The sequence below is a fragment of the Telmatherina bonti genome, assembly GCF_933228915.1.
Source record: "Telmatherina bonti genome assembly, chromosome: 2".
Classification (NCBI taxonomy): Eukaryota; Metazoa; Chordata; class Actinopteri; order Atheriniformes; family Telmatherinidae; genus Telmatherina; species Telmatherina bonti.
In genome coordinates, this window is record NC_136620.1 from 7,789,995 (window position 1) to 7,815,868 (window position 25,874).

Here is a 25,874-nt window from a genome sequence, read left to right on the forward strand (position 1 = left end):
CAAATTAAACTAAAGATATTTTTATTTTGTCAACACATTTATAAAAGTCTGATCTGATTAGCCGGTTTGAATCGAGAAGGCAAGGTTCTGTGTTTTATATTCACTCGCTTGTTGTTGGTGTCATAGATTCAGCAAAGTGTATTGAGAGGAAACATTCCTCTTAATCTCCCGTTCCACCTCATCACCATGAGAATCTCCTGTTCCACCTCATCACCATGAGAATCTCCCGTTCCACCTCATCACCATGAGAATCTCCCGTTCCACCTCATCACCATGAGAATCTCCCGTTCCACCTCATCACCATGAGAATCTCCCGTTCCACCTCATCACCATGAGAATCTCCCGTTCCACCTCATCACCATGAGAATCTCCCGTTCCACCTCATCACCATGAGAATCTCCCGTTCCACCTCATCACCATGAGAATCTCCCGTTCCACCTCATCACCATGAGAATCTCCCGTTCCACCTCATCACCATGAGAATCTCCCGTTCCACCTCCTCACCATGAGAATCTCCCGTTCCACCTCGTCACCATGAGAATCTCCCGTTCCACCTCGTCACCATGAGAATCTCCCGTTCCACCTCGTCACCATGAGAATCTCCCGTTCCACCTCGTCACCATGAGACTCTCCCGTTCCACCTCGTCACCATGAGAATCTCCCGTTCCACCTCGTCACCATGAGAATCTCCCGTTCCACCTCGTCACCATGAGAATCTCCCGTTCCACCTCGTCACCATGAGAATCTCCCGTTCCACCTCGTCACCATGAGAATCTCCCGTTCCACCTCGTCACCATGAGAATCTCCCGTTCCACCTCGTCACCATGAGAATCTCCCGTTCCACCTCATCACCATGAGAATCTCCCGTTCCACCTCATCACCATGAGAATCTCCCGTTCCACCTCATCACCATGAGAATCTCCCGTTCCACCTCATCACCATGAGAATCTCCCGTTCCACCTCATCATGATGAGAATCTCCCGTTCCACCTCATCACCATGAGAATCTCCCGTTCCACCTCATCGTAATGAGAATCTCCCGTTCCACCTTATCACCATGAGAATCTCCCGTTCCACCTCATCACCATGAGAATCTCCCGTTCCACCTCACCACCATGAGAATCTCCCGTTCCACCTCATCACCATGAGGATCTATAAAACTTCTATAAAATGGATGAGAGTGAGAATTGTCTCATCCTTTCCATGCGACCACCATCTGTAAGTTTCATCTAGCAGCTCCTCCTCTCAGCAGCAGGTGGAGTTCAGGCTTTTCCTTTTTCTTTATGATTTCCTTTCAGAAAGTTGGAAGAATAAAATTTGTCTCCTTTTTGGTCGTTAATAACTGCACAGACTTCATCGATGAAACTGGATATGATGATTACAAACACTGCTGCAGCAACATAGATGTGTTTAAAGGAAAGATTAACCACCAGGTTCCACTTTTCTTCCTTTTATCTAATTGTTTTTTAGTTCATTTTTTAATCATTAAATATTAACAAAAAATTTCCGCTCCTGAGAGTATTTAAGTGAAAACTTAAATAAAGGCCCAGTCATCAATGACGGACCACTTCCCTCAGTCATCCTGCCAGACTGGAAACCACCCAGTTTCCCCACTTAAAGCAAATACTTGGACTCAGACTGGATGTCCCAGTTGAAAGTTGGCCCACTTTAAATGATTTCACTTCTTGTCTGTTTGCACAGACGCATCAGCGGTTTACAAGGCGGAATTTTCCGTGTTTTGACGCTTCCAGGATCCTGCGTCACACACTTTCAGACAGGTATCGTGCTCCAGGGTTTTGGTTTGTGCTGCACGTCTGCAGCTGCTGAGAGCAGATTGTTGATCTTCACCTCTATGCTGCCTACAGGTACGCCACACCTGTCTGTGTGTTACATCCAGGCTTGTTGATACAACACCATGTTGAGTGTTTGGAACAATGGCAGAGGCCTTTTTCACTCTGAGACGACTCCTTCGTCTGGATGACACTAACTCGGGTAGTTCTGCCTCCTTAAATCGGTTTATATCTGGTAGTTTTGCCTCCTTAAATCGGTTTATCTCGGGTAGTTCTGCCTCCTTAAATCGGTTTATCTCGGGTAGTTCTGCCTCCTTAAATCGGTTTATCTCGGGTAGTTCTGCCTCCTTAAATCGGTTTATCTCTGGTAGTTTTGCCTCCTTAAATCGGTTTATCTCGGGTAGTTCTGCCTCCTTAAATCGGTTTATCTCTGGTAGTTTTGCCTCCTTAAATCGGTTTATCTCTGGTAGTTTTGCCTCCTTAAATCGGTTTATCTCGGGTAGTTCTGCCTCCTTAAATCGGTTTATCTCGGGTAGTTCTGCCTCCTTAAATCGGTTTATCTCGGGTAGTTCTGCCTCCTTAAATCGGTTTATCTCTGGTAGTTTTGCCTCCTTAAATCGGTTTATCTCGGGTAGTTCTGCCTCCTTAAATCGGTTTATCTCTGGTAGTTTTGCCTCCTTAAATCGGTTTATCTCGGGTAGTTCTGCCTCCTTAAATCGGTTTATCTCTGGTAGTTCTGCCTCCTTAAATCGGTTTATCTCTGGTAGTTTTGCCTCCTTAAATCGGTTTATCTCGGGTAGTTCTGCCTCCTTAAATCGGTTTATCTCGGGTAGTTCTGCCTCCTTAAATCGGTTTATCTCGGGTAGTTCTGCCTCCTTAAATTGGTTTATCGGAGCAATTTCCATTTTCCTAACTAGAGAGTGAAAGGAAGTGGGATTCAGGCGGAAGGGATTCAGAAGCAGCACACACTTGTGCAGAAACCATTAATTGGATGCTGCGAATGCCCTGTTTTTTACCTCTCTCTCACACACACATCCTTCCCTTCATCAGACCACATGCAGATTTCTAAGTGCTTGTTTTTTCCTAAAAGCAGCGCACACACACACACTCCTTCCCTCCTTTACACTATTCTTTAAGCATGTCTAACCCTCCCCGTGCATACATCCACCTGCCCCCCTCCACCAGCACAGGCCCCCCGGTGCGTGCAGAGTTCACAGTAACGGTGTGTGTGTCTCTGAGGGGGACAGCGGGGGGGGATGTGGGAATCTAAATAAAGCTGTGTGTGCTTGGCTAATGAAACACACTGTATTCCCCACAGCCTCATCAGGAAAAGAGGCTTTTATCAGTGGCAGAGTCACGAGTGTTTCCAGGACCTTTAAAGAGTCCCAACTACCTTGACTTTAATCAGAATTTCACTCTAAAAAGTGTAGAAAATCCTCACAGAGATCATCTTTTGTCAGCTGTGTTTAAGTCTCTGGTCATGAATCACTGTTATTTCTCTGCAAGGCCGGTTGCAGTCCTCGTTTCTTCAGATTTAGCTTCCCAGCAGACATTTCTTCAGTTTCATCTCTGAAAAACAGCAAGAGTAACAGTTTGACAGGCAGAAAGCAGACAGGGTGTTGTAAAAGTGGGGCTAGTAGGATCCAAAGAGCGGACACTGTCAGAGTGCAGAGAGAGGTTTATTGGTTCTCCACAGATCCCTGTGAATTCTTCCACCGGAACTTCAGAGACTGGCAGACTGGCGAGCAGCAGGAGGCAGGCAGGCAAGCAGGGGAGCAAGCGAACGGGCGGGCAGGCAGGCAGAACTGGCAGGTAGCGTCTATGAACTGGCAGGCTTTCACTGGCAGGAGGAAGACAGGACAGGTTACAAATCAAAGGTTTGCACAAGCAACGTAAGCAGAGGCCGAGAGCTGTTTTACCGCAGGGCAATCAACAATCTGGCGCTGGATAGCAGGCAGAGCTGGTCTTAAATAGGTTGATGTTGATTGCTGGAATGTGGATCAGGTGTGCCTCCAGTTCTCAGCTGACCACGCCCACCAGGGAACAGGAATCACCACACAGGGTTGTTCACAAAGAGCTGTTAGCTGAAAACCTGCCATATCTCAGCAGTTTGTTCTTCAAATGTTCGAGGAAACTGGAAAAAAGAAGCTTGTTGGGACTGAAAACCTGAATCTGGCATCTACCTGTCATCGTTATGCAGATGATATCCAGCTATATCCACCTGTGTGACCAGTGTGTTTGGGCGTTCAGACCAGTAGACGTTGCTTCTCGTCTCGACTCTTTTCAAGTTTTTTTACTCATCTGTCTGCTAATAAAACTCTTTGGCTTATTCAGAATAAATAAACGGGTCAGTTCTGTTGCCAAAACTGTATTTTTCCAGTTAGGGCTGTTGGCCAGAGTGAAGACATCTACATCTTATAATGGCTTTGAAAGGGTGATGCGTGGATTGTTGACTGGGACCAGTAAACATTGGCATGTTTCCCCAGCTTTTGCATCAATCTGTTGACTTCTTATCTCTTTAAGAATAGATTTTAGGATTTATTTGCTAGTTTTTCAGGGTGTAAATGTGCTGAACCCATCATATTTTAGCCCAGTCTGGTTATCCAGTCAGATGGTCCAGTTCCTGGATATATTTGGGTGTATGCTTTGTAACTTTTTAACGTAACTCCACGTTTCTGCTCAAACAGCATTATTTCTTTCCTTTCCATCTCTTTTAGGTGTTAGAAACCTTGACCTGACCCCTGCTACCTTTGGATACTAAATCGGTGGTTTGTTCTTGTTTCTATCAGTTAAAAAGCAGCTGAGTCCACGTGTCTGCAGGTGCCTGTGATCAGGTGATGAGGGTCTGCAGGTGCCTGTGATCAGGTGATCGGGGTCTGCAGGTGCCTGTGATCAGGTGATGAGGGTCTGCAGGTGCCTGTGATCAGGTGATCGGGGTCTGCAGGTGCCTGTGATCAGGTGATGAGGGTCTGCAGGTGCCTGTGATCAGGTGATGAGGGTCTGCAGGTGCCTGTGATCAGGTGATGAGGGTCTGCAGGTGCCTGTGATCAGGTGATCGGGGTCTGCAGGTGCCTGTGATCAGGTGATCGGGGTCTGCAGGTGCCTGTGATCAGGTGATCGGGGTCTGCAGGTGCCTGTGATCAGGTGATCGGGGTCTGCAGGTGCCTGTGATCAGGTGATGAGGGTCTGCAGGTGCCTGTGATCAGGTGATCGGGGTCTGCAGGTGCCTGTGATCAGGTGATGAGGATCTGCAGGTGCCTGTGATCAGGTGATGAGGGTCTGCAGGTGCCTGTGATCAGGTGATCGGGGTCTGCAGGTGCCTGTGATCAGGTGATGAGGGTCTGCAGGTGCCTGTGATCAGGTGATCGGGGTCTGCAGGTGCCTGTGATCAGGTGATGAGGGTCTGCAGGTGCCTGTGATCAGGTGATGAGGGTCTGCAGGTGCCTGTGATCAGGTGATCGGGGTCTGCAGGTGCCTGTGATCAGGTGATCGGGGTCTGCAGCTTGTGACATAAACGCAGCTGAAAATGGTGACAGAGCCGTTGCAGCAGTGTCTTCCTCCTTCTGGAACTCCTCATCCTCTCAGCCTGAGCTCTGCAGACTCAGTCATCATCTCTTTTAAAAAGCAGCTGAAAACAGGAGTTTTTCAATTTGCTTCAGCTTCATTTTATTTGTTTGTGTGTCTTTTGTGCGGTTTCTGTGTTTCATCGTGAAGCACGGTGTCAGTTTTTTTTAATCTTGACACGGGTTATTGGCTTTTAGCAGGTTAGAGACGTTTGACCACCAGAAAGACTGAAAATGTCTCACTGAGATCATTCATTCATTCATTATCCTAACCACTCAGTCCCATGAAGGGTGGCGGGAAGCTGGAGCCGATCCCAGCAGTCCTTGGGCGAGAAGCGGCGTACACCCTGGACAGCTCGGCAGTCCATCGCAGTCACTGAGATCAATAAAAGTTTATTCAGTCTAATCTGAAGATGGTTTCTTCACCCAGTTCTGCTCCTAAAGGACCGACTTCCACTGGTAGGTTAGAGCCGGGTGTCTGGTGTTTGGGTCAGCTGATCGACCAACCTGCAGATTCTACTGGTGTCTACTGGTTTAGTGATGCTGCAAACCCACTCACTGATAATGAACCAGAAATCTACACGAACCATTACTCAGCAAACGCTGCAGAACCGGACCAGTACCATTCATGCTACATTTACAGCAGAATGCTTCATAAACCATTTTGGTAAATATTTACATCCAGTTTGTGACCTGAGCAGATTAGGATTAAATTTAAATGTTTTTATTTTGTTTATTTATTACTTTAGGATTCCAACACAAGGTTAGAAACAACTGCAAATCTTAAACTCTTCTACTGACACATATCAGCCCCCATACTGCATGAAATCAACGGTAAAAGCAGTAAAAACATTAAGATGAAATTGGTTGTGAACATGTACACAATCTAAATCTGTTTCCCCTAAAAGGAAGTTTTGGGGAGAAAAAGCATGTGATTGTTGGACTGCAGCGGTTCGCCTGAAGCATCTGGTGAGGAAACTGTCCAACACATCAGGAAACCGGTGCTTCAGACGAGGAGTTCTGAGCCCACAGGATGCAGGGCGTGATGTGGAAATCACGGCACACGGAGGGCCGGCTCGCTTCTCTACAAACATATCATCATATCTGAGAAGCGAGAGGAGAGAGTGGGCTTTGTACCGACAACCAGGCTGACGACGCCAACGCTGCAGTGCACGTGTGGAAAAGCCTGGTGTGCATGAAGGTGAAACACGGAACATGCACGGCTTCGGCAGCGACACGGCGCTGTCTCTGCAGGTTAATCTGCAGCCACGAGTCACCGGCGCTTTGTTTGTCCGCTGATTTATAACTTCTTGTTTTGATGGGAGCTGCTGGCTCACATCTGATGTGAGGAGGGGGGGGGGCAGACAACCAGAGGGGTGGAGGCCACTGGTGGGAGTGGGAAGAGGGGACGGGAACTGGACAGATCAGAAAGGAGGTGGGTAAGTGAGAGGAGCGGCGTGGCGTGATGGGGAGGAGAGGGGGAGACGGGAAATCCCATTGTGTGGCGGCTCCGGCCGTTTCCTGTTTGTGTGCCAGCTGCACTTCCCTCCTTCCTGTTGTACCCAGGAAGTCTGGATCACATTCCTGCTCTGATCAGCTGCGTGTGTGAATGTCTGAGACTGGTTTTACTGGGATTTGTTCAGACAGGACCTGTGTTACTGGTAATCAGGAGTCCTTACAGAGAGGCGCCGTGGTCATCTGATCATGAGTTACTCCGGTCTTCTAGCGAGACGGATGCAGTCGTCGTTTCTTCATCTTTTCCTTCCCAGCAGACGTTTCTTCAGTTTCATCTCTGCAAACAGTAACACAGTTTGACAGACACAAAGTAGGACGGTAGCTGCAGCAGGGTGGTTCACAAAGAGCTGAAAACCTGCCTTATCTCTGCAGATTGGTGGAGGAAACTGGAAACATATCAGCCAGGTGATGTCCTGGAGAAACCTGATCAGGGTTCATATTACAATTCAGATTGCTGCGATTCAATTCTGAATACTTAGCAGGATTTTCAGTGCAGCTTTTTCCCCATTAAGGGTTTTTATTCTCACTCCGTGGCTCCTTTATACCACCTAACACTCCATTCAGTGTTTCATTCGGGTAAACACACACATTCAACAGCTGTCCTCTCCTCTGACCTGGGCTAGTGAACTGCTGATACACACGTTCTTGTGATTTGTAATGAAAATCCTCCGTCTATAGCACGCCATTTTTACTTGAAACTGGTCACATTACCCCCCCCCCCCCCCCCCCACGTCACGTCTGCTGACTCTTCCCACTCCTTTTTTTAAACTTCTTTTCTTTCCTGAATTTATTGAATTATTGAAGTGATGAGGAATTAGTATTTTTGTTATTTATAATATTAATATTATTATTATTTTCTTCCCTAGTATGTATATGTATGCATAAGTGTGTGCATGTACAGATATTTTTTCTTTTCTTCTTTTATTTGTTTGTTCCTTAGAAAATAAATATTTAAACTATAAAAACTGTTATATTGACAGGTCTGAAAAAGCTCCTCATGAGGGTGTAAAAACCATTTAGTGATATTAGAGGTCTTTTTTTTTGTTAGGTATGTACGCCGGTGTTTTATTTACTTCAGTGTTTATGAACTGAAATAAATTCCACTACAGAAACATCAGCCTGTTTTTCATCTCCAGGTGTGAAACGAAGCATTGATGGTTTCTCTCTTCTGCTCATGATGAATATAAAACCTTGTTTTAAAGTTCTTTTCCTGTTTCTGTCCTTTTTTGCTTCTCAGCAGTAGAAGAAGGGGAGTCCTCGGAGTTTGGAGGGACCTGGGATGAAACGGCCGTCCAGACAGGTGAGTGCATGAGGCTCAACGCTCTTCACACACTTCCACACTTTATCATTTCATCTCCACAGTATTTATAATGGATGAAGGGGTGGAAAGCGGAAAAGACAAAGATTTAGTGAAGAATGATGGGAAGGGTGGATGAACCGGAGAAGGAAAAATCATAAGAGAGAAAGGAGAAGTTGTGAAAATGGAGAGAATGATGAGATGTGGAAAGAAACGGAGCACTTTGTCTCTGGAGTCGGGCTGAATGGAAAGAGATGGAGGGTGTGTGTGTGTGTGTGGGGGGGGGGGTTGTGTGCTTTTTCACTACTCTCTACGGTCTGATATCCTGGGAGGAAGTCTGAGAGATGGTTGCGCTTTTCTTTTTATTTTGTTCTTTTCTTGGATTTTTTGTTTTTCTTTGTGGTTTCCCAGTCTGTCATTATTGCCTCCCCCATTCCCTGCCCCCCCACCCCTTCTCCATCTTTCTCTGCTGACTTGTTTCCATGCTGAAATGGAAATTCAAACGTATCCTCAGTCGCCCTTTTACCTTGGAGGGAGAGGTGGGAGTGAGTCAGCCGCGTACAGGAGGGGAAATCACTCCGATCTGAATCGGGACAAAATGCAGCTTTGATAGATTCACTACAGTGTTTCCCCTTCATGAGCAATAAAGATGAATTATTGTGAGACTTAATCAGCCTCTTGTTGATAAATTCTGTTTGTTATATAGGACTTTCATTTTCAGCTGTTTTCATGAATCAGCTGTTCTCACAAACCGTAATGAGCTTATTTTTACTCTATTGGAGGATCAGAGAAAGTTTCCCTGAACTCACTGCACTTAAATTGGTCTCAAAAGTGCATGTGAAACGTGCACACAGAGTTGGATATGCACTCTGTGATATTATCAGTAAACAATCAATGTTAAATAACAGTTAAATTACATAAAAGTGGTTTATGAAATATGTAATGTTTGGTGGAAAAACCTCTGGGAATAAAAAAGAACAACAATCTGTCCGCATGTCATGTCGGCACTTTCTGTCAGGTTGGACCTGCTTTTTCCTCCAGAGCTGCCTTCATGCCTGCCTTGATAGATTCCACAAAAGAGAATATCCCGTTCCACCCAAGCGGCAACCTCCGGCGGTTAAAAGTGAAACATAAAGTGCATAAAACTGCAGTTCCCCCTTCATCCACTAGGGGCTGCAAAACAGAGCAAATCCCCATAGACTCCCATGTTAAAAAGACCAACTTCACAGCAGAAATAAACATGTTTACAGCAGAAATAAACATGTTTACAGCAGGAATAAACATGTTTACAGCAGAAATAAACATGTTTACAGCAGAAATAAACATGTTTACAGCCTGGTTCAAAAATCCGTTTTCAGTTAATAGGTCAGGTTTACCTTCATGCCAACTGTGGGGGGAGTGAATTTTTAACTCGCCTGTTTAAAAGTAATTCAATCTCAAAATTCAACATATTTAGGGGCATTTCCTTTTGATTGACAGGTACCCGATCTCCCGCTTCAAGTAAGAAGAACGTAGAACAACCGCAGTTTTTAGCCGGTTAACAATGTGACTTAGCTTTAGCCCGCTTACCTCCGTTAGCTGGTTAGCTCCTGTTATCTCCAGGTTAGCTCGGTTAGCTCTCAGCTACAGAAAGCTTGGAGTTTGCTCGATGTCAATCATCCACCATGACGCTCACAGCCCCCCTCTCAGCTCCACCTCTTTGCCCATATTTGTATTTTTCGGGTGAGACAACACGTATGCCCCTGCTAAGATGGTGATGGTAGGAACCGCCCACCGAGCTTCAATTCAGCTCTTCAGAAACCTACGGGTGACGTCACGGAGGCTCCGCCCATCTTTTTATATACAGTCCATGGTTCCACCACATCATGATGAAAATCTCCCGTTCCACCTCATCACCATGAGAATCTCTCTTTCCAACCCATCATGATGAGAATCTCATGATGAGAACGGGACTCTGTTTCTGCCTCCAAAGTCTGAAAAATCATCCTGATGATTTACATTTTGAGTATCGTTGTGGATTAGAAATGCCAGCATCTCTTATTTTCTACATTTTTCCATAAAACATTATCATTGATCATGAAAACTGATCTAAATCCACCTTTTCTGCAAACAGCTCAGCAGTAAGAAATGATACATGTTGTACAACACACTGAGCAATGCAGGTGTGTGTGTGTGTGTGTGTGTGTAATCATAGTATTTGGTGCTCGGTCGTTGGTTAGCTTCAAGGAGCAGTTTAGACAATTCCATTAAGACAATGGAAATAAGAAAGTGGTAGAGCAATAAGATGAAGAAAGGAGCATGTGTCGAGCATTGGCAGCAGCTTAGATGATGTCAGCTATAGGGTGAATCCTAGCTGCAGCAACGGCTTCATGTTTCGCCACTCCTCTGCCTCCAGAGGCATCGTTTGCAGCTGCATCTAAACCATCCTGACATGGTGTTGGGATGCTAGCTCATTGTTTACTGCAGATGTTCATGTTTTACACAGCTAAAACAAGCTGGAGAAAATGCAACAGGATCAGTTTGGTTAAGCTCTACATAAAACTCCTAAAGCATATGCGCAGCTTATTTTCCTCTTTAACTAACTGCTTGAAATGTTTGGCTTTCTGTTAAATATGTCTCCGTTGGGATGTGTCACCTTAGGTTCCTCACAACTTGATTCAATTACGATTTAGTTAGAAATGATTATCAGAATTTTCATGCATCTTTTTCCCCACTTAGCCTTCAAACCAGACAAGTAACCCCATGTTTTAGTAGTTGCAACACTAGCTTCTAGCTTCTAGCTGCGAGCTTCTAGCTTCCTGCTGGCTTCCTGCTAGCTACTGCTGGCTTTCTGCTAGCTACCTGCTAGCTTCCTGCTAGCGACCTGCTGGCTTCCTGCTAGCTACCTGCCTGGCTTCCTGCTAGCTACCTGCCTGGCTTCCTGCTAGCGACCTGCTGGCTTCCTGCTACCTACCTGCTAGCGACCTGCTGGCTTCCTGCTAGTTTCCTGCTAGCTACCTGCCTGGCTTCCTGCTAGCTACCTGCCTGGCTTCCTGCTAGCTACCTGCCTGGCTTTCTGCTAGCTACCTGCTAGCTTCCTGCTAGCGACCTGCTGGCTTCCTGCTAGCTACCTGCCTGGCTTCCTGCTAGCTACCTGCCTGGCTTCCTGCTAGCTACCTGCCTGGCTTCCTGCTAGCGACCTGCTGGCTTCCTGCTAGTTTCCTGCTAGCTACCTACTGGCTTCCTGCTGGCTTCCTGCTAGCTACCTACTGGCTTCCTGCTAGCTCTGTTGTTTACTGATTGCCATCCGAACCCTCAAGTGTTCAGGGGGCCCGTGCAACTATTAGCTTCCTGCCTCATTTCACAACAGCTTTTCTGTTATTTATTAATAGTTTTTTAACATTTAGGAGATGTAATGCATCGATGAACGTCTTCATGACCACTGAATGGTGATAAAGTGTTCTACTGGATCGCTACTGGAGACAGGTCTGGTCTGGACAATCAGAATCCTCGGTGAATGTGCTGTTTTGCCTCGGCTCTGGAAGGGAGCGGGGGGAGCGGTGTAGGTGTTTGTGAGCTGCAGCTAGTTTTCCTGCTCCGGTTTGCAGCCTATCAGAGGAGAGTTAAAGACTTCCTCTGACTGGATCCCAGCAGGGAAATAAGATCCTGCTGAATGTGGTAAATATGCAGTTATCTCTCGCTCTGCTTCTCTTGCCCCGTCTCTCGTTGAGCTCTTCAGGGAGGGGGAGGAAAGGAAAGCATGACCCTTGGGGTGTCTATGACGTGCTGAACCCTCCCATCCTTCCATTCTGCCCCCCCCCTGCTTTCTTCAAACCTGTGCTAACTCTACTCCAGGGGCCACAATGCAGGCCTGCATGTGTGTGTGTGTGTGTGTGTGTGTGTGTGTGTGTTCATGGGGGTGCTGACTGAGGTCCTGGGTGGCTAACTAGAACTGCTGTGTGTGTCAGATCCTGCAGGAAGCTGGAGTCCCATGACACACACATGCACACACACACACCTATCTGAAAGTCTTCCTCCCATGAAAACACACTGTCCCACATTCCCTTACTCAGCCACTCTTCACTCTGGATTTTACATGGTATTCCCTGTCCCAGCATCCTCTGCAGCAAATTCTCTCCACTTTGCTGCACGTTCCTCCACATGTTTCCTTTAACTTTCCTCTGTTTCGACGGGAGAACCGCTTCCTATTCCCCAGACTAAAACCTAAGCTCCCAGAGAGCTACTGACACAGAAAAAGGAACCTTTCACCCTTTATGTCTACTGTTCGCTTTCTCTGGAAACTGTGTGTTGAGTTTGGACAGACCGGTCGAGGAGGCGGAGGGCGACTTAATAACGTTAAGCCAACATATTCTCCCTTTTCCCTGTTTCTCTTCTTTCCTTTTTCTTCCTGGCCGTTCAGCTCCAGAACGGCGCCTCTTGAGGCTAAAAGTACCCCCAAACCCTCCTCCCTCTACTCCCTTGCTCCGCTGGAGGTTGCAGAGGAAGAAAAAGGGAGAAAGGCAGCGGCAGCTTCTATGATCTGTTCAGACTTCAGATGGAGTGGGGAAGTCGGATCTCTTTACAAACACGTCGAATGATCTCTGGAAGTGATGAAATCATCTGTTTTTGCTCGTGTTTCTACTGTATTCCACACTCACACGTATGTACACACGGGTGTGTGTCCACGCAAACACTCCGACTGAGCCAGTGAGTCATCATGGAAAAGCTTCGTCACGTCCCCAGGCTGAAACTGAGACGCTCACTCCAACTGGATTATGGGTGTTTCACCGTGCCGGTGTGTGTTGATGTGTTTCACCGTGCCGGTGTGTGTTGATGTGTTTCACCGTGCCGGTGTGTGTTGATGTGTTTCACCGTGCCGGTGTGTGTTGATGTGTTTCACCGTGCCGGTGTGTGTTGATGTGTTTCACCGTGCCGGTGTGTGTTGATGGTTTTCACCGTGCCGGTGTGTGTTGATGTGTTTCACCGTGCCGGTGTGTGTTGATGTGTTTCACCGTGCCGGTGTGTGTTGATGTGTTTCACCGTGCCGGTGTGTGTTGATGTGTTTCACCGTGCCGGTGTGTGTTGATGTGTTTCACCGTGCCGGTGTGTGTTGATGTGTTTCACCGTGCCGGTGTGTGTTGATGTGTTTCACCGTGCCGGTGTGTGTTGATGTGTTTCACCGTGCCGGTGTGTGTTGATGGTTTTCACCGTGCCGGTGTGTGTTGATGTGTTTCACCGTGCCGGTGTGTGTTGATGTGTTTCACCGTGCCGGTGTGTGTTGATGTGTTTCACCGTGCCGGTGTGTGTTGATGTGTTTCACCGTGCCGGTGTGTGTTGATGGTTTTCACCGTGCCGGTGTGTGTTGATGTGTTTCACCGTGCCGGTGTGTGTTGATTGGCTGGTGAGGCAGTGACCTGCACGTATCAGATGACACGTCTGTATGAATATCAGAAAACATTATTTATAGTGTTTATTTTCTGTCAGCGAGAAACAAACACATCGCATAAACTGACTGGTTGACGGACGTGTCTCCCAGATGAACGGCTGCACCAGCATCCGACCTTAGAACGACCGGAGTGGATTCATTCTGCTGATTTAAGGCAAAATTCACAAAGCATCCATCCATCCATCCATCCATCCATCATTCTATTGCTCATCCATCCATCCATCCATCCATCCATCATTCTATTGCTCATCCATCCATCCATCCATCATTCTATTGCTCATCCATCCATCCATCCATCCATCATTCTACTGCTCATCCATCCATCCATCCATCATTCTACTGCTCATCCATCCATCCATCCATCCATCCATCATTCTACTGCTCATCCATCCATCCATCCATCCATCCATCATTCTATTGCTCATCCATCCATCCATCCATCCATCATTCTACTGCTCATCCATCCATCCATCCATCATTCTACTGCTCATCCATCCATCCATCCATCCATCCATCATTCTACTGCTCATCCATCCATCCATCCATCCATCATTCTACTGCTCATCCATCCATCCATCATTCTATTGCTCATCCATCCATCCATCCATCCATCCATCATTCTACTGCTCATCCATCCATCCATCCATCATTCTACTGCTCATCCATCCATCCATCCATCCATCCATCCATCATTCTACTGCTCATCCATACATCCATCCATCCATCATTCTACTGCTCATCCATCCATCCATCCATCCATCCATCCATCATTCTACTGCTCATCCATACATCCATCCATCATTCTACTGCTCATCCATCCATCCATCCATCCATCCATACATCCATCCATCCATCATTCTACTGCTCATCCATACATCCATCCATCCATCCATCCATCCATCATTCTACTGCTCATCCATACATCCATCCATCCATCCATCATTCTACTGCTCATCCATCCATCCATCCATCCATCATTCCACTGCTCATCCATCCATCCATCCATCCGTGTTACAGAGAGGATCTTTCCTCTTCTGCTTCCCTGGATAGAGCTGAGAAAAACAGGACACTGGCCCCCCTCTCTCTCTGTTTTCCTCTTCCTCTCTCTCTCTCTCTGTTTTCCTCTCTCTCTTTCTCTCTCTCTCTCTGCTTCCCTCTGGAGGTCCATAATGTAGCTTTAATTTCCCCAAGGCTGGCACAGGAAAACAGTTCTCGTGGATGAGTGTGTGAACTCATCTTGTCTGCTCGTGACAGAGCTCAGTATTTCTGTTTTTGTCTGCTATGCGCCATTTAAGCCCTGGTCCAGTGTGTGTGTGTGTGTGTGTGTGTGTGTCTGTGTGTGCCCGCGCAGCTCAAATGAAATAGGCGAGCTGCTGCGGACTTACTTGCATGTTTTTGTGCAGACGTGTGTGAATGCGTGTAGCGTGTTGGTCTGATTTCTGCGGTATTTTTAGTGTTGAGTTTGTGTTTGTGTCTCTTCCTCCCATGACGTTAATGGCTCTTTCATCATCCTGTTTCCAGACGTTCGTGTTGGGTGCTAATCTCCCCTGCTGCAGCACATCCCATGCGTGTTGCTGTGTATGTTTGTGTAGCTGTGTGCTTACATGTGTGCGACTTGTACCGTGTAGCTCAGCAGATCTCCTCCCAGGAGGCCAGAGGCCTTCCATTGTGAAAACACACACACACACAGGCTATAGGGGGACATGAAGTGGTTGTAGAAACACGGGAGGAGTTGAGTTTAGGGGAAATAAGGCTCCTTACAAATCCACCTAACACACACACACACACACACACACACACACACACACACACACACACACACACACACACACACACACACACACACTTGAGCACTCACAGAGGAGCCAGAGGGTAGCGGAGGGGTGGTGGGGCGATTCTCCAGGGACTCCCAGAGCAGGCCTGTGTTGTTGTGTCCAGCTGCACCTGTTCAGCCTGTGTGTGTTTGTGTGTGTTTGTGTGTGTTTGTGTGTGCACACAGTGCCAAATGTGTCCACTGTTCTTTGTGTCTTCCCACTTATTTTGAGCTCAAATAGGTCACCATGCAGACAGTCAGGGTCCCAGTCTGGTTCTGCAAACACATGCTGTTGGGTTTTTTTAATCATCCGAATAAACAACAAACATTTTAAAACCAAAAGTCCCTCGTCTCCTCGACTAACGGCTTTCACAAAGGAAAACATGAATGTAAGTAAATAAATTAGGAGTAAAAAGGAAACAAAAACAGATAAATAGAAATTTGTGCAGTAATGGATTCATTTGCCCAAATGTAGAATAATACAGGAAAGTATATATTGTATGTATACACACGCACACTCATGCACACTCCCATACACACTCCCATACACACCAATAATGACCGTGCACGTACAAACATGCACATGAACGTGTGTGTGCAGGAATGTAAACATGTGTAACATTCATGATTCAGATATTTTACTGTAAATTTGTGTGTGTATATATATATAATATGTATGTATGTATATATATATACATTGTTCACACTTTCCCAGCTTTTCCTCCTGCTTGACTATTTTTAAATAAACCTTGACTTAACATCGGTGGAAAATACGTGAACTTCTGTTGGAATAAGGACTAAAATATCCAGATTTTATTCAGTAGCTCTACCTGATGTCCTTTAACTCCTCTTTAGAGCGGCGGGTTGGGAGGGGTTCTGATTGGACAGAGGGTGCACGTGACGTATACCGGAAATAAACAAAGTTGGCTCCCTGCTTCTCGTCTTTTCAGTCATAACCTGTTAAAACTACATAATAAGTTCCAGTTTTGTTGCTATTTTTATTATAAATGTGAAGTAGCAGCTCAACACGAGCATACTACTTCACTTTCTGCAGCAACTGAGAAGGAGAAGAAAGATAGAGCACCGAACACGGGAGGTAAAACACGCGCGTCATCGGGACAGGACAAGGTAACGAGCATGCTCAGAACGACTGGAGTTAACTTGGAGTGGAATGAAGGTTTACATGACAGAGGAATGAAATAGTTCGGAATTAAAATGCGAATAAACCAGCCGCTTACATCGGAGTTAAGTTTATTGAAATAGAAATAGAAATTTGCATCATGGTTGTTTTTCATCAGTTTAAAGCAGAAATAACGTTTATTCGGAATTAAAAAGGAATTAAAACTCCATGTAAACGCATAGGGGTGGGAAAATCAAATCGAAAAATCGGAAATCGGGATTTTTTTCTCCACAATTGTAAAATCGATTTTTTGTTAAAAAATAAATCAATTTTCAAATAAATAAAATTAATCCACTATAAAATTTTTGTTATTTTCATTAGTTTTATTGATCTTGTCTTCTTGGGCATTATAGCAGCGGAATGAGGATCTGGCGACTGTGTTGTTTTCTCCTAACTGAAATCAAGAAAAATTACTAGCAAAAAGAAGTCTTATAAAAAAATAAAAAAAAATAAATAAAAAAAAAAGTTTTTAATTACAAAAATCATCAATTTTGAAGAATTTTGAGAATCGCAATTTAAATCGAATTGGCACCCAAAAAAAAATCGGAATTGAATCGGGACAAAAGCGTATCGTCACAGCCCTATAAACGCAGCAAGCGTCGTGCATCATCGGCTCTGATAACAGCTGCTTCTCCTCACGCTGTGATGACAGGAATCCGTCTCCTCTGTCGGATGCTCTGCAGAGAAACGCTGAATGTTTGTGACTCAGTCAGGTGGCTGTGAGATACGCAGCCGAATGAAAGGCTTGTTGGGTTTCTAAACACTCTCCTGGAAGCTGGACACACACTCCCCTCAGCCTTTGATCCCTCCTCCCGGCGAATGCTTGGCCAGCAGATACACATCTCTCTGAGCTGCTGACTGTCCCAGACAGACCACACTACCAGCTCCCATATGCCAAGTCAAACACTCCGAGAGCTGCCTCACCTTTGCAGCGTTAGAGTAGGTTTTATTCCTCTCTCGCTCTGGCACACACTCCGTGGTGCTTTTCTGTCACCCTGGAGCCGTTCAGGAACCTTTCCCAGAGTTCATTATTAGCTCCTCACTTTTCCTCCCGCAGCATCTGGACATGAACGGCGGTCATGCGTTTGGTTTTCTCAGCTAGCTTAACTTGGCAACATCCCACAATAAAGCTGGAGTTTCCAGTTCTGACTCGGTTTGGATCCGGGTTGTGTTCCCACCGCGGTTCCAGCGGCTCACCGGGAACAAGGACTCTCTATCCGTCTCTCTCTCCGGTCCGGTATGTTTATGGCTTATTATCATTTAGCTCACTAATTACTTTAATGAACTCATTTTAATGTGGTTAATGAGAGAAAACACGCGATCTAATAAGCACACCCAGGCAATGAAGACGTGGAAGCGCGGCCGTGTCCGCCTAACGAGTGGTGATTAGTGGCGCTCGCCAAGGCGTGGTTCGGCTGTGTAACACTGTGGACTCTGCTAATTCACTCCTCTTTATCTAATTACCCAGGGTGAGCATGAACACACACATCCAGCAGTACGCTGCACACACACACACACACACACACACACACACACACACCACCTGCACGCATCTCTCCTGCAGATATGCAAAGTGACCTCATTATTCCTGCAGCATCCATTTATATGTTTAAATGTTGCAACAAGCAGCTCATTGTGGTCGGCGAGGCCGGAGGACGGGTCACGGCGCCGCCTCGGGAGACACACACACCTCGTCTCAGACGCCGTCACACACCCCGCCCTGCAGATGGAAACCTGGCGGTCTTACTGTCCCTGAACGCATCAGGATTGGGTCATGGTGAGTTTACAGGACGCGCTGACCAGAACCGTTGGTCTGAACCGTTCCAGCAGCTTTCACAGACCCGGAAAGGTCCTGGTTCCAGGAGGATCCATCAGACCTGCTGAGGTCCTGGTTCTGTAGGGATCTATCAGACCTGCTGAGGTCCTGGTTCTGGTGAGGATCCATCAGACCTGTTGAGGTCCTGGTTCTGAGAGGATCCATCAGACCTGTTGAGGTCCTGGTTCTGTAGGGATCTATCAGACCTGCTGAGGTCCTGGTTCTGTAGGGATCTATCAGACCTGCTGAGGTCCTGGTTCTGGTGAGGATCCATCAGACCTGTTGAGGTCCTGGTTCTGTAGGGGATCCATCAGACCTGTTGATGTCCAGGTTCTGAGAGGATCCATCAGACCTGTTAAGGTCCAGGTTCTGAGAGGATCCATCAGACCTGTTGAGGTCCTGGTTCTGAGAGGATCCATCAGACCTGTTAAGGTCCAGGTTCTGAGAGGATCCATCAGACCTGTTGAGGTCCTGGTTCTGTAGGGGATCTATTAGACCTGTTGAGGTCCTGGTTCTGGTGAGGATCCATCAAACCTGCTGAGGTCCTGGTTCTGGTGAGGATCCATCAGACCTGCTGAGGTCCTGGTTCTGGTGAGGATCCATCAGACCTGCTGAGGTCCTGGTTCTGGTGAGGATCCATCAGACCTGCTGAGGTCCTGGTTCTGGGGGGATCCATCAGACCTGCTGAGGTCCTGGTTCTGTAGGGGATCTATTAGACCTGTTGAGGTCCTGGTTCTGTAGGGGATCTATTAGACCTGTTGAGGTCCTGGTTCTGGTGAGGATCCATCAGACCTGCTGAGGTCCTGGTTCTGGGGGGATCCATCAGACCTGCTGAGGTCCTGGTTCTGGTGAGGATCCATCAGACCTGCTGAGGTCCTGGTTCTGGGGGGATCCATCAGACCTGCTGAGGTCCTGGTTCTGGTGAGGATCCATCAGACCTGTTGAGGTCCTGGTTCTGGTGAGGATCCATCAGACCTGCTGAGGTCCTGGTTCTGGTGAGGATCCATCAGACCTGCTGAGGTCCTGGTTCTGGGGGGATCCATCAGACCTGCTGAGGTCCTGGTTCTGGTGAGGATCCATCAGACCTGCTGAGGTCCTGGTTCTGTTGTCCGACATGCGATCGGTTCGTCTGCTGAGTCGGGCGACTTTGTGGCGTCAGGATGAAAACGAAGCTCAGGTATGAAGACCGGACCGGCGATGAATGAAAACGTCTGGAGGAAACTGGCAGAAAGCTGGAGAACTGTTGACGAAGACCGTTTTGAAAGATAAAAACGGTTCGTTATAAAGAAACTTTTTTAGCGTTAACGACGCTGAGGTGCGATCAGGATGCAGGTGCGACATCGCCCTCATGAATCTGTGTTTTCCTGCAGACCCAGCAGCGGCAGGTACCCGGTCTGCAGATGTTTGTCGTCCGAGCAGCCACTTAATTCCATGTAATTGCGTTCACGCCGCCTCCCAGGAGGGATTCAGTCCCCCATTATTGGGCTGGAATGAAAAGCAGCGCGGCTCTGGGACCCGAGAGTTCGGTAGAAACATTCTTCTTCTGCGTTTGGGAGGAATTTTCAGATCTTTTGGCTCATTTCGTTTGGAAACGGTGATTTTCGTGTCTAAACTGCAGGACGAGGTTGACTGTGTTTAATGGCTGATGTAAGAACAAAACATGGTGTCTGTTGTCGAGATTGTGTGTGTGTGTGTGTGTGTGTGTGTGTGTGTGTGTGTGTGTGTGTGTGTGTGTTGGAGGGAATGTGCAGTTATTCCTGGCATAGGAACAGTCTGTGACTCAGAGATAATGGTTCTCTGTAGAGTGTGTGTGTTCATGAGTGTGCTTGTGTGTCTCTGAGTGACTACAGCTATATCTCACCGACGTGTGTGTGTGTGTGTGTGTGTGTGTGTGTGTGTGTGTGTGTGTGAAAGAGAGAATGCAAGAGCTATTTGCCAGGGACCACTGTCATACTATTCAATCAGTAGCCCAACACACACACACACACACACACACACACACACAGACACACGGCTGTGCACCCTGAGCACCTCGGGGAGTCGTCTGCCTTCATTAAGTCGGCCTGCTGCTGCTTTCTGCCGTCGGAGCGTCGAAGTGAGAGATCGAACATGGAGGCATAAAATCCGGACGTTCTCTTTGTTTTTAGCTAAAACGTTCCGTTCCAGAACAGTTTTCTGCACCGAGTCATGATACCGAACATCATGTCGCCGGATTATCTCTTCTGGTCATGTGACAGGTTTGGTTGTGTGTTAATGATCCACTACAGGCATGACTAAAATGACATGTTGTTCTACGTATTATGATTCCAGTTTCCTGGTGACTGATGAGGTAGTTTGGCAGAACATGGACTACTCTGCTGTCAGGAGAACCTAAAAACACGTTAGAGGCTGAAAAGGATGACAGAACTTATCAGAACCAGGTTTTATTTGTCAGAATCAGTAAGTGTTGAATTGAAAAACTAAAGAATTTGTTTTTTTTTTATGTTTGTTTGACCATAAATAAATAAAGTGAAATGTAAGCTTTTATTTTTTACTTGTAAACGGTTTAATTTTGGTTTTGTTGTGAAAAATAAAATAACTTGAACACAAAAAACCAGAAAATCGACCCGTTTTGCTGCATTGTCGGACCAGAAGAGGGGTTTGTGTGGGAGGACGTATGAAGGCAACAGGTTTCAGAGACATTTACTGTCCTGCACATCTAATCTACTGGAATTTCCAGCGAATAAAAGACACTGAACGGCATCGATCGCCTTTAAACGCTGCACTATTTGCTTTTCTTTTTGCTTCATTTATTCTTATAAAAAAATCTGCCTATGATCCAAACCTGTTGACTCCACGAGTCCCTCGCTCTGCACAGCCTCTCCGTGATTCGCCCACGTAAACCACGTTCCAAAAATACATTAAAATGACTTCTTCTGTGGTTAAAGTGATTTTATTTTACATTCTGCAAATGATAAAACCTAAATTAAACCATTTGCCAAAATGTTTTCCTGACATGAAAAATGACTTTATTTTATGGCCAATAAAGTTATAAACTGTCTAATATTCGTCCTTCAACATCAAGTCATGTGAGCCAGACTTAACCCTTTAAAGTTCAGAGGTAAGAAAAACAAAAAGAATAGAAAATTTATTTTCATTAATAAATAAAGAATAAATTTATATTGACAAATGTTTTACTTTAAAGTTTATATTTATATATGGGAAAATAAAATAAAAAAAATAATGACGTCCGTCCTGACGTCCGTCCCGACGTCCATCCTGAAGGTCCCGCTCCAGATCACAAGTCCTCCTCTCCGCTCGACAACAGGATGAAGTCAGTATTCCTTTTCTGTCTGCAGCATCAGCATCGTCGTGGCTTGATGTGGGATCTGTTTGTTTTCACCACCTTGCGAGTTTGTTTCAGAATCTTCATCACTTTACGTTGTGCTTCATATTTCACCTCTGAATTACTCACAATTCCAAGTTGTTTCTTGGCATCTGTCTCGGTGTGTAAAGTCTGGAGGTGTGATGAGGAACCAACGTTGTGTTCTTTATCATGTAGACTGGATAAAATGGGAAAACCATTAGTTTTGCGCGTATGAAAGTGTTAAAAATGAGAGAAGTGTGACCATTTGTCAGGTTTTGTGTTCAAAGGATGTACCGCGTTTTTCTCCGGCATGGATTTGTTAAATTCCTGACTGGAATTTGTGTGTTTAGCAGACTTGCACCTCCAACGAAGCTTCCACCTGAACTCAAGTTTAATATTTATTACTTCAGGATTATTTTATAAAACGTCCAAACAGCTTCCGCCGAGCTGATTCCTTCCGTCTCCATGTTCCAGTAACTTGTTCGTAAAGTTCAGGGATAAATGCAGAAACTTCTTGTTAACGTGTGTTTCCATCCGTGACTGATTATCAGGAACCGCCGTCATCCTGAAAGCGCCTGGAAACATCCCGGATCCCTCTGCAGCTGCGGCAGCACTTCCTCATGGAAGGTTTACTTTCCTACATGTCGATAAATAAAGAATTTCCCGTTTTCAGATCATAAACATCTTTCTTTCCTTCCTGCATAAACACACATTCCAACTGCAGTCGATCCAGGAGGTCCTTCTCAGCGAGGCGATGATGATCCTCACCCCTCCTCACAATCAATTTCTCCCTGAGATCCATAAGAAGACATGTAATTATTGTGTCCCTGTGTGGAGTGAGGTGGTAGAAAGTAGAAACCCCCACCAGCTGTGTGAGCCCTCCGACACCCGACACCTCATCCGGAGCGGTGAAGACCGGATAAAGGGAGGAGAAGAAGACCAGGAGGGAGAGATGGGGGAGACCAGGAGGGAGAGATGGGGGAGACCAGGAGGGAGAGATGGGGGAGACCAGGAGGGAGAGATGGGGGAGACCAGGAGGGAGAGATGGGGAGACCAGGAGGGAGAGATGGGGAGACCAGGAGGGAGAGATGGGGGAGACCAGGAGGGAGAGATGGGGGAGACCAGGAGGGAGAGATGGGGGAGACCAGGAGGGAGAGATGGGGGAGACCAGGAGGGAGAGAGGGGGAGACCAGGAGGGAGAGATGGGGAGACCAGGAGGGAGAGAGGGGGAGACCAGGAGGGAGAGATGGGGGAGACCAGGAGGGAGAGAGGGGGAGACCAGGAGGGAGAGATGGGGAGACCAGGAGGGAGAGATGGGGGAGACCAGGAGGGAGAGAGGGGGGAGACCAGGAGGGAGAGAGGGGGGAGACCAGGAGGGAGAGAGGGGGGAGACCAGGAGGGAGAGAGGGGGAGATGGGGACAGATAGAGGGTGCAAGATGGAGAGGTTTCATCAGCCTCTTCCCTCTGTTGCTATGACAGCAGGTTGTGTTGGCATGCATTCGAGTTGGCGCTGCCCTCACCTCTGGCATCAGGACACCCAGGGGAGTGTGTGTGTGTGTGTGTGTGTGTGTGTGTGTGTGTGTGTGTGTGTGTGTGTGGTCTCTGCTGAAGCATGCATTGTGATGCTCTACAAAAAAAGATGTTTTTGTACAGAAATTTACAGTAAAATATCTGAATCATGAATGTTACACATGTTTACATTCCTGCACACACACACGTTCATGTGCATGTTTGTACGTGCACGGTCATTATTGGTGTGTATGGGAGTGTGTATGGGAGTGTGCATGAGTGTGCGTGTGTTCTGTCAGCCAATGGGGCTTCTTTCTCTCCCTGGCCAGACGGCGCTCTCACCACTGGACAGATGGCCCACACCCTCCCTCTCTTCTTCCTCATCTCTTCATCTTTCCCTCCGTCACTGTCTGCCCATCGTGCACCCATCACCTCAGCCCCTCGTTCCCCACCTCCCAGCATCCCTCCTTCCCACCATAACTCTCCCTGAATAAATCAGAGTGGAAGGACGTTGGATGGTTCTGTCTCACGTTGATCCACTTCCACTGGTGGGTTCAGGTTTTATCCCCCCGTCGATGGAAAATGGAGCTTTTCTGTCTCTCTGTCTTCTGAACGGCTGGGATTTAATGTCGGACTGTAAAATCTGAGGTTTGCTGCGTGCATCAAGGGCAGAAAGAGTTGGAAACACTTTTGAACTTGGCTGCTGACTGGCGGTGGGAGAAAAAATAGTTTCATATCAAAAATTTGGGATTTTTTTTTTTTTTTCCTATTATAAAAACAGTCGATCATAACATTCTGTTACAAAGACTAGAACAGGTGATTGGAATTACAGGTACAGCGTTAAGCTGGTTTAAATCATATTTATCTGATAGACTGATAGACAGTTCGTTCATGTAAATGACAAGTCCTCCTCCCAAACTACAGTAAGTCATGGAGTTCCTCAAGGTTCTGTACTTGGACCAGTACTCTTCACACTATATATGCTCCCTTTAGGCAAAATTATTAGACAACATGGAATAAACATTCATTGTTATGCAGATGATACTCAAATATACTTATCCTTTAAACCAGATGAAACAAATCAGCCCAATAGGCTACAAAATTGTCTCATAGACATAAAGACTTGGATGTCTAGAAATTTTCTCCTCTTAAACTCAGATAAGACTGAAGTAATTCTCTTTGGATCTGAAAAACTCAGAGCTAAATTTTCCGGTTTTGTAATGAACCTGGATGGCATTACTTTAGCTTCCAGTGCTACAGTGAGAAACCTTGGAGTAATATTTAACCCTGAACTGTCCAGCTTCTTCACATTGCCTGCTGTTTAAACAACAAAATAAAAATTGGCAATACTGAGAAATCGCAATTAAAATCGAATCGGCGCCCAAAAACGATCGTTAAAAACCGAATTGTGAGTTAAGCATAATATATATATTATAAGAATAAAATATATCCTAGTCTTTGCAGAAATTAGTCTCTGCTGATGAAGTCCAACAGAGACGCAGTTTTCTACCCTCAGGAGTCGTTTTCACTTCAGGATTGATGCTGCTTCGTTCATTGTGTCACATCTGAAAGTGCAGGTTGTAAGAGGAAAAACATTGTTTATAACTGAGACATGAATACTCTGAGGCTGAACTCGTCGCTGAGGCTTGGCTTGTTGGGTTTGTTGCCATGGTAGCGGAGATTTACTGTTACTTCTGGCCTGGGTCGTTATCGTAAATGAGAACTGGTTTTCTAGTGACTTGCCTGATTAAAATAAAGGTTTAAAATAAAGACCCGTCGCCATGACAACAGAGATTCGAGGTCATCTGAAAACGTATTTGTAGTTCAGCGTTTAACCTCTTGTTGTTGAGTCAACTGAAGTTGGATTTGCCGCTTAGGTAACCTAAGGCCTATCGCTATGGTAGCCAAGATTTGACTCGCTGTCATGGTAACCACAACTTCCTGTGTTGATGAGATTGCTGATACTTGCTCTGCTGCCCTGACGACTGAGATTTGAGTTGTTGCCAAGGTACTGATGCTTGATCTGCTGCCATGGTAACCGAGATTTGATTTGCCGCCACGGTAAGTGATGTTTGACCATCATGAGAAAACAAGTCTCAACTTGTCACCAAGGTTACCCGTGCTCTGCTCGCTGACTCGTTGCCATGGTAACCGAAGCTTGGTGACTGATGACATCTCAGCCGTCAAAACTAAAGTTGGGTTTATCGTTTTGGCAGCAGAGGCTTGGTTTGTTGTCACGGTAACTGAAAGTTGACCCATCACCGTGGTAACGTAGTCAAACCTAGCAAGGAGGGCAATAGCCCGTCCTCATGTGCGCCCACGTCGGGCCGCCATCACCACCCAACAACGCTGCCATCAGCTGAGTCCACAGGGCGGCTGCGTGAGGACCGGCGTGGGACGAGGACTGGTGGAATAATATCACCAGGAATCATTTCTGTACCTTCCAGGACGGTTTATCTTCCATCCAGGTTTTAGTGGCGTTTCCACCAAACCAGCAGCTCCTGCTGAACGCTGAGGAGAATCAGACGCTGCTGGAACAACCGGAAACGTTGAGTTTAGTACCGAGGATCCTAAAGAACCTTCTGGAACTCCTGACAGACTGAAATGATGCAGAGATTCA

At 46.4% G+C, this 25,874-nt stretch overlaps 1 protein-coding gene across 1 annotated transcript in view; it reads left to right on the top strand.

Moving 5' to 3' along the window:
• Nucleotides 1-25,874, top strand: part of znf423 (zinc finger protein 423) — a 230,523-nt gene that overhangs the window by 21,736 nt on the left and 182,913 nt on the right. Inside the window, exon 2 of the mRNA XM_079259040.1 lies at nt 8,105-8,167. Within this exon, the coding sequence (XP_079115166.1) occupies nt 8,105-8,167 (63 nt within the window). The remainder of the gene's footprint in view (nt 1-8,104; nt 8,168-25,874) is intronic.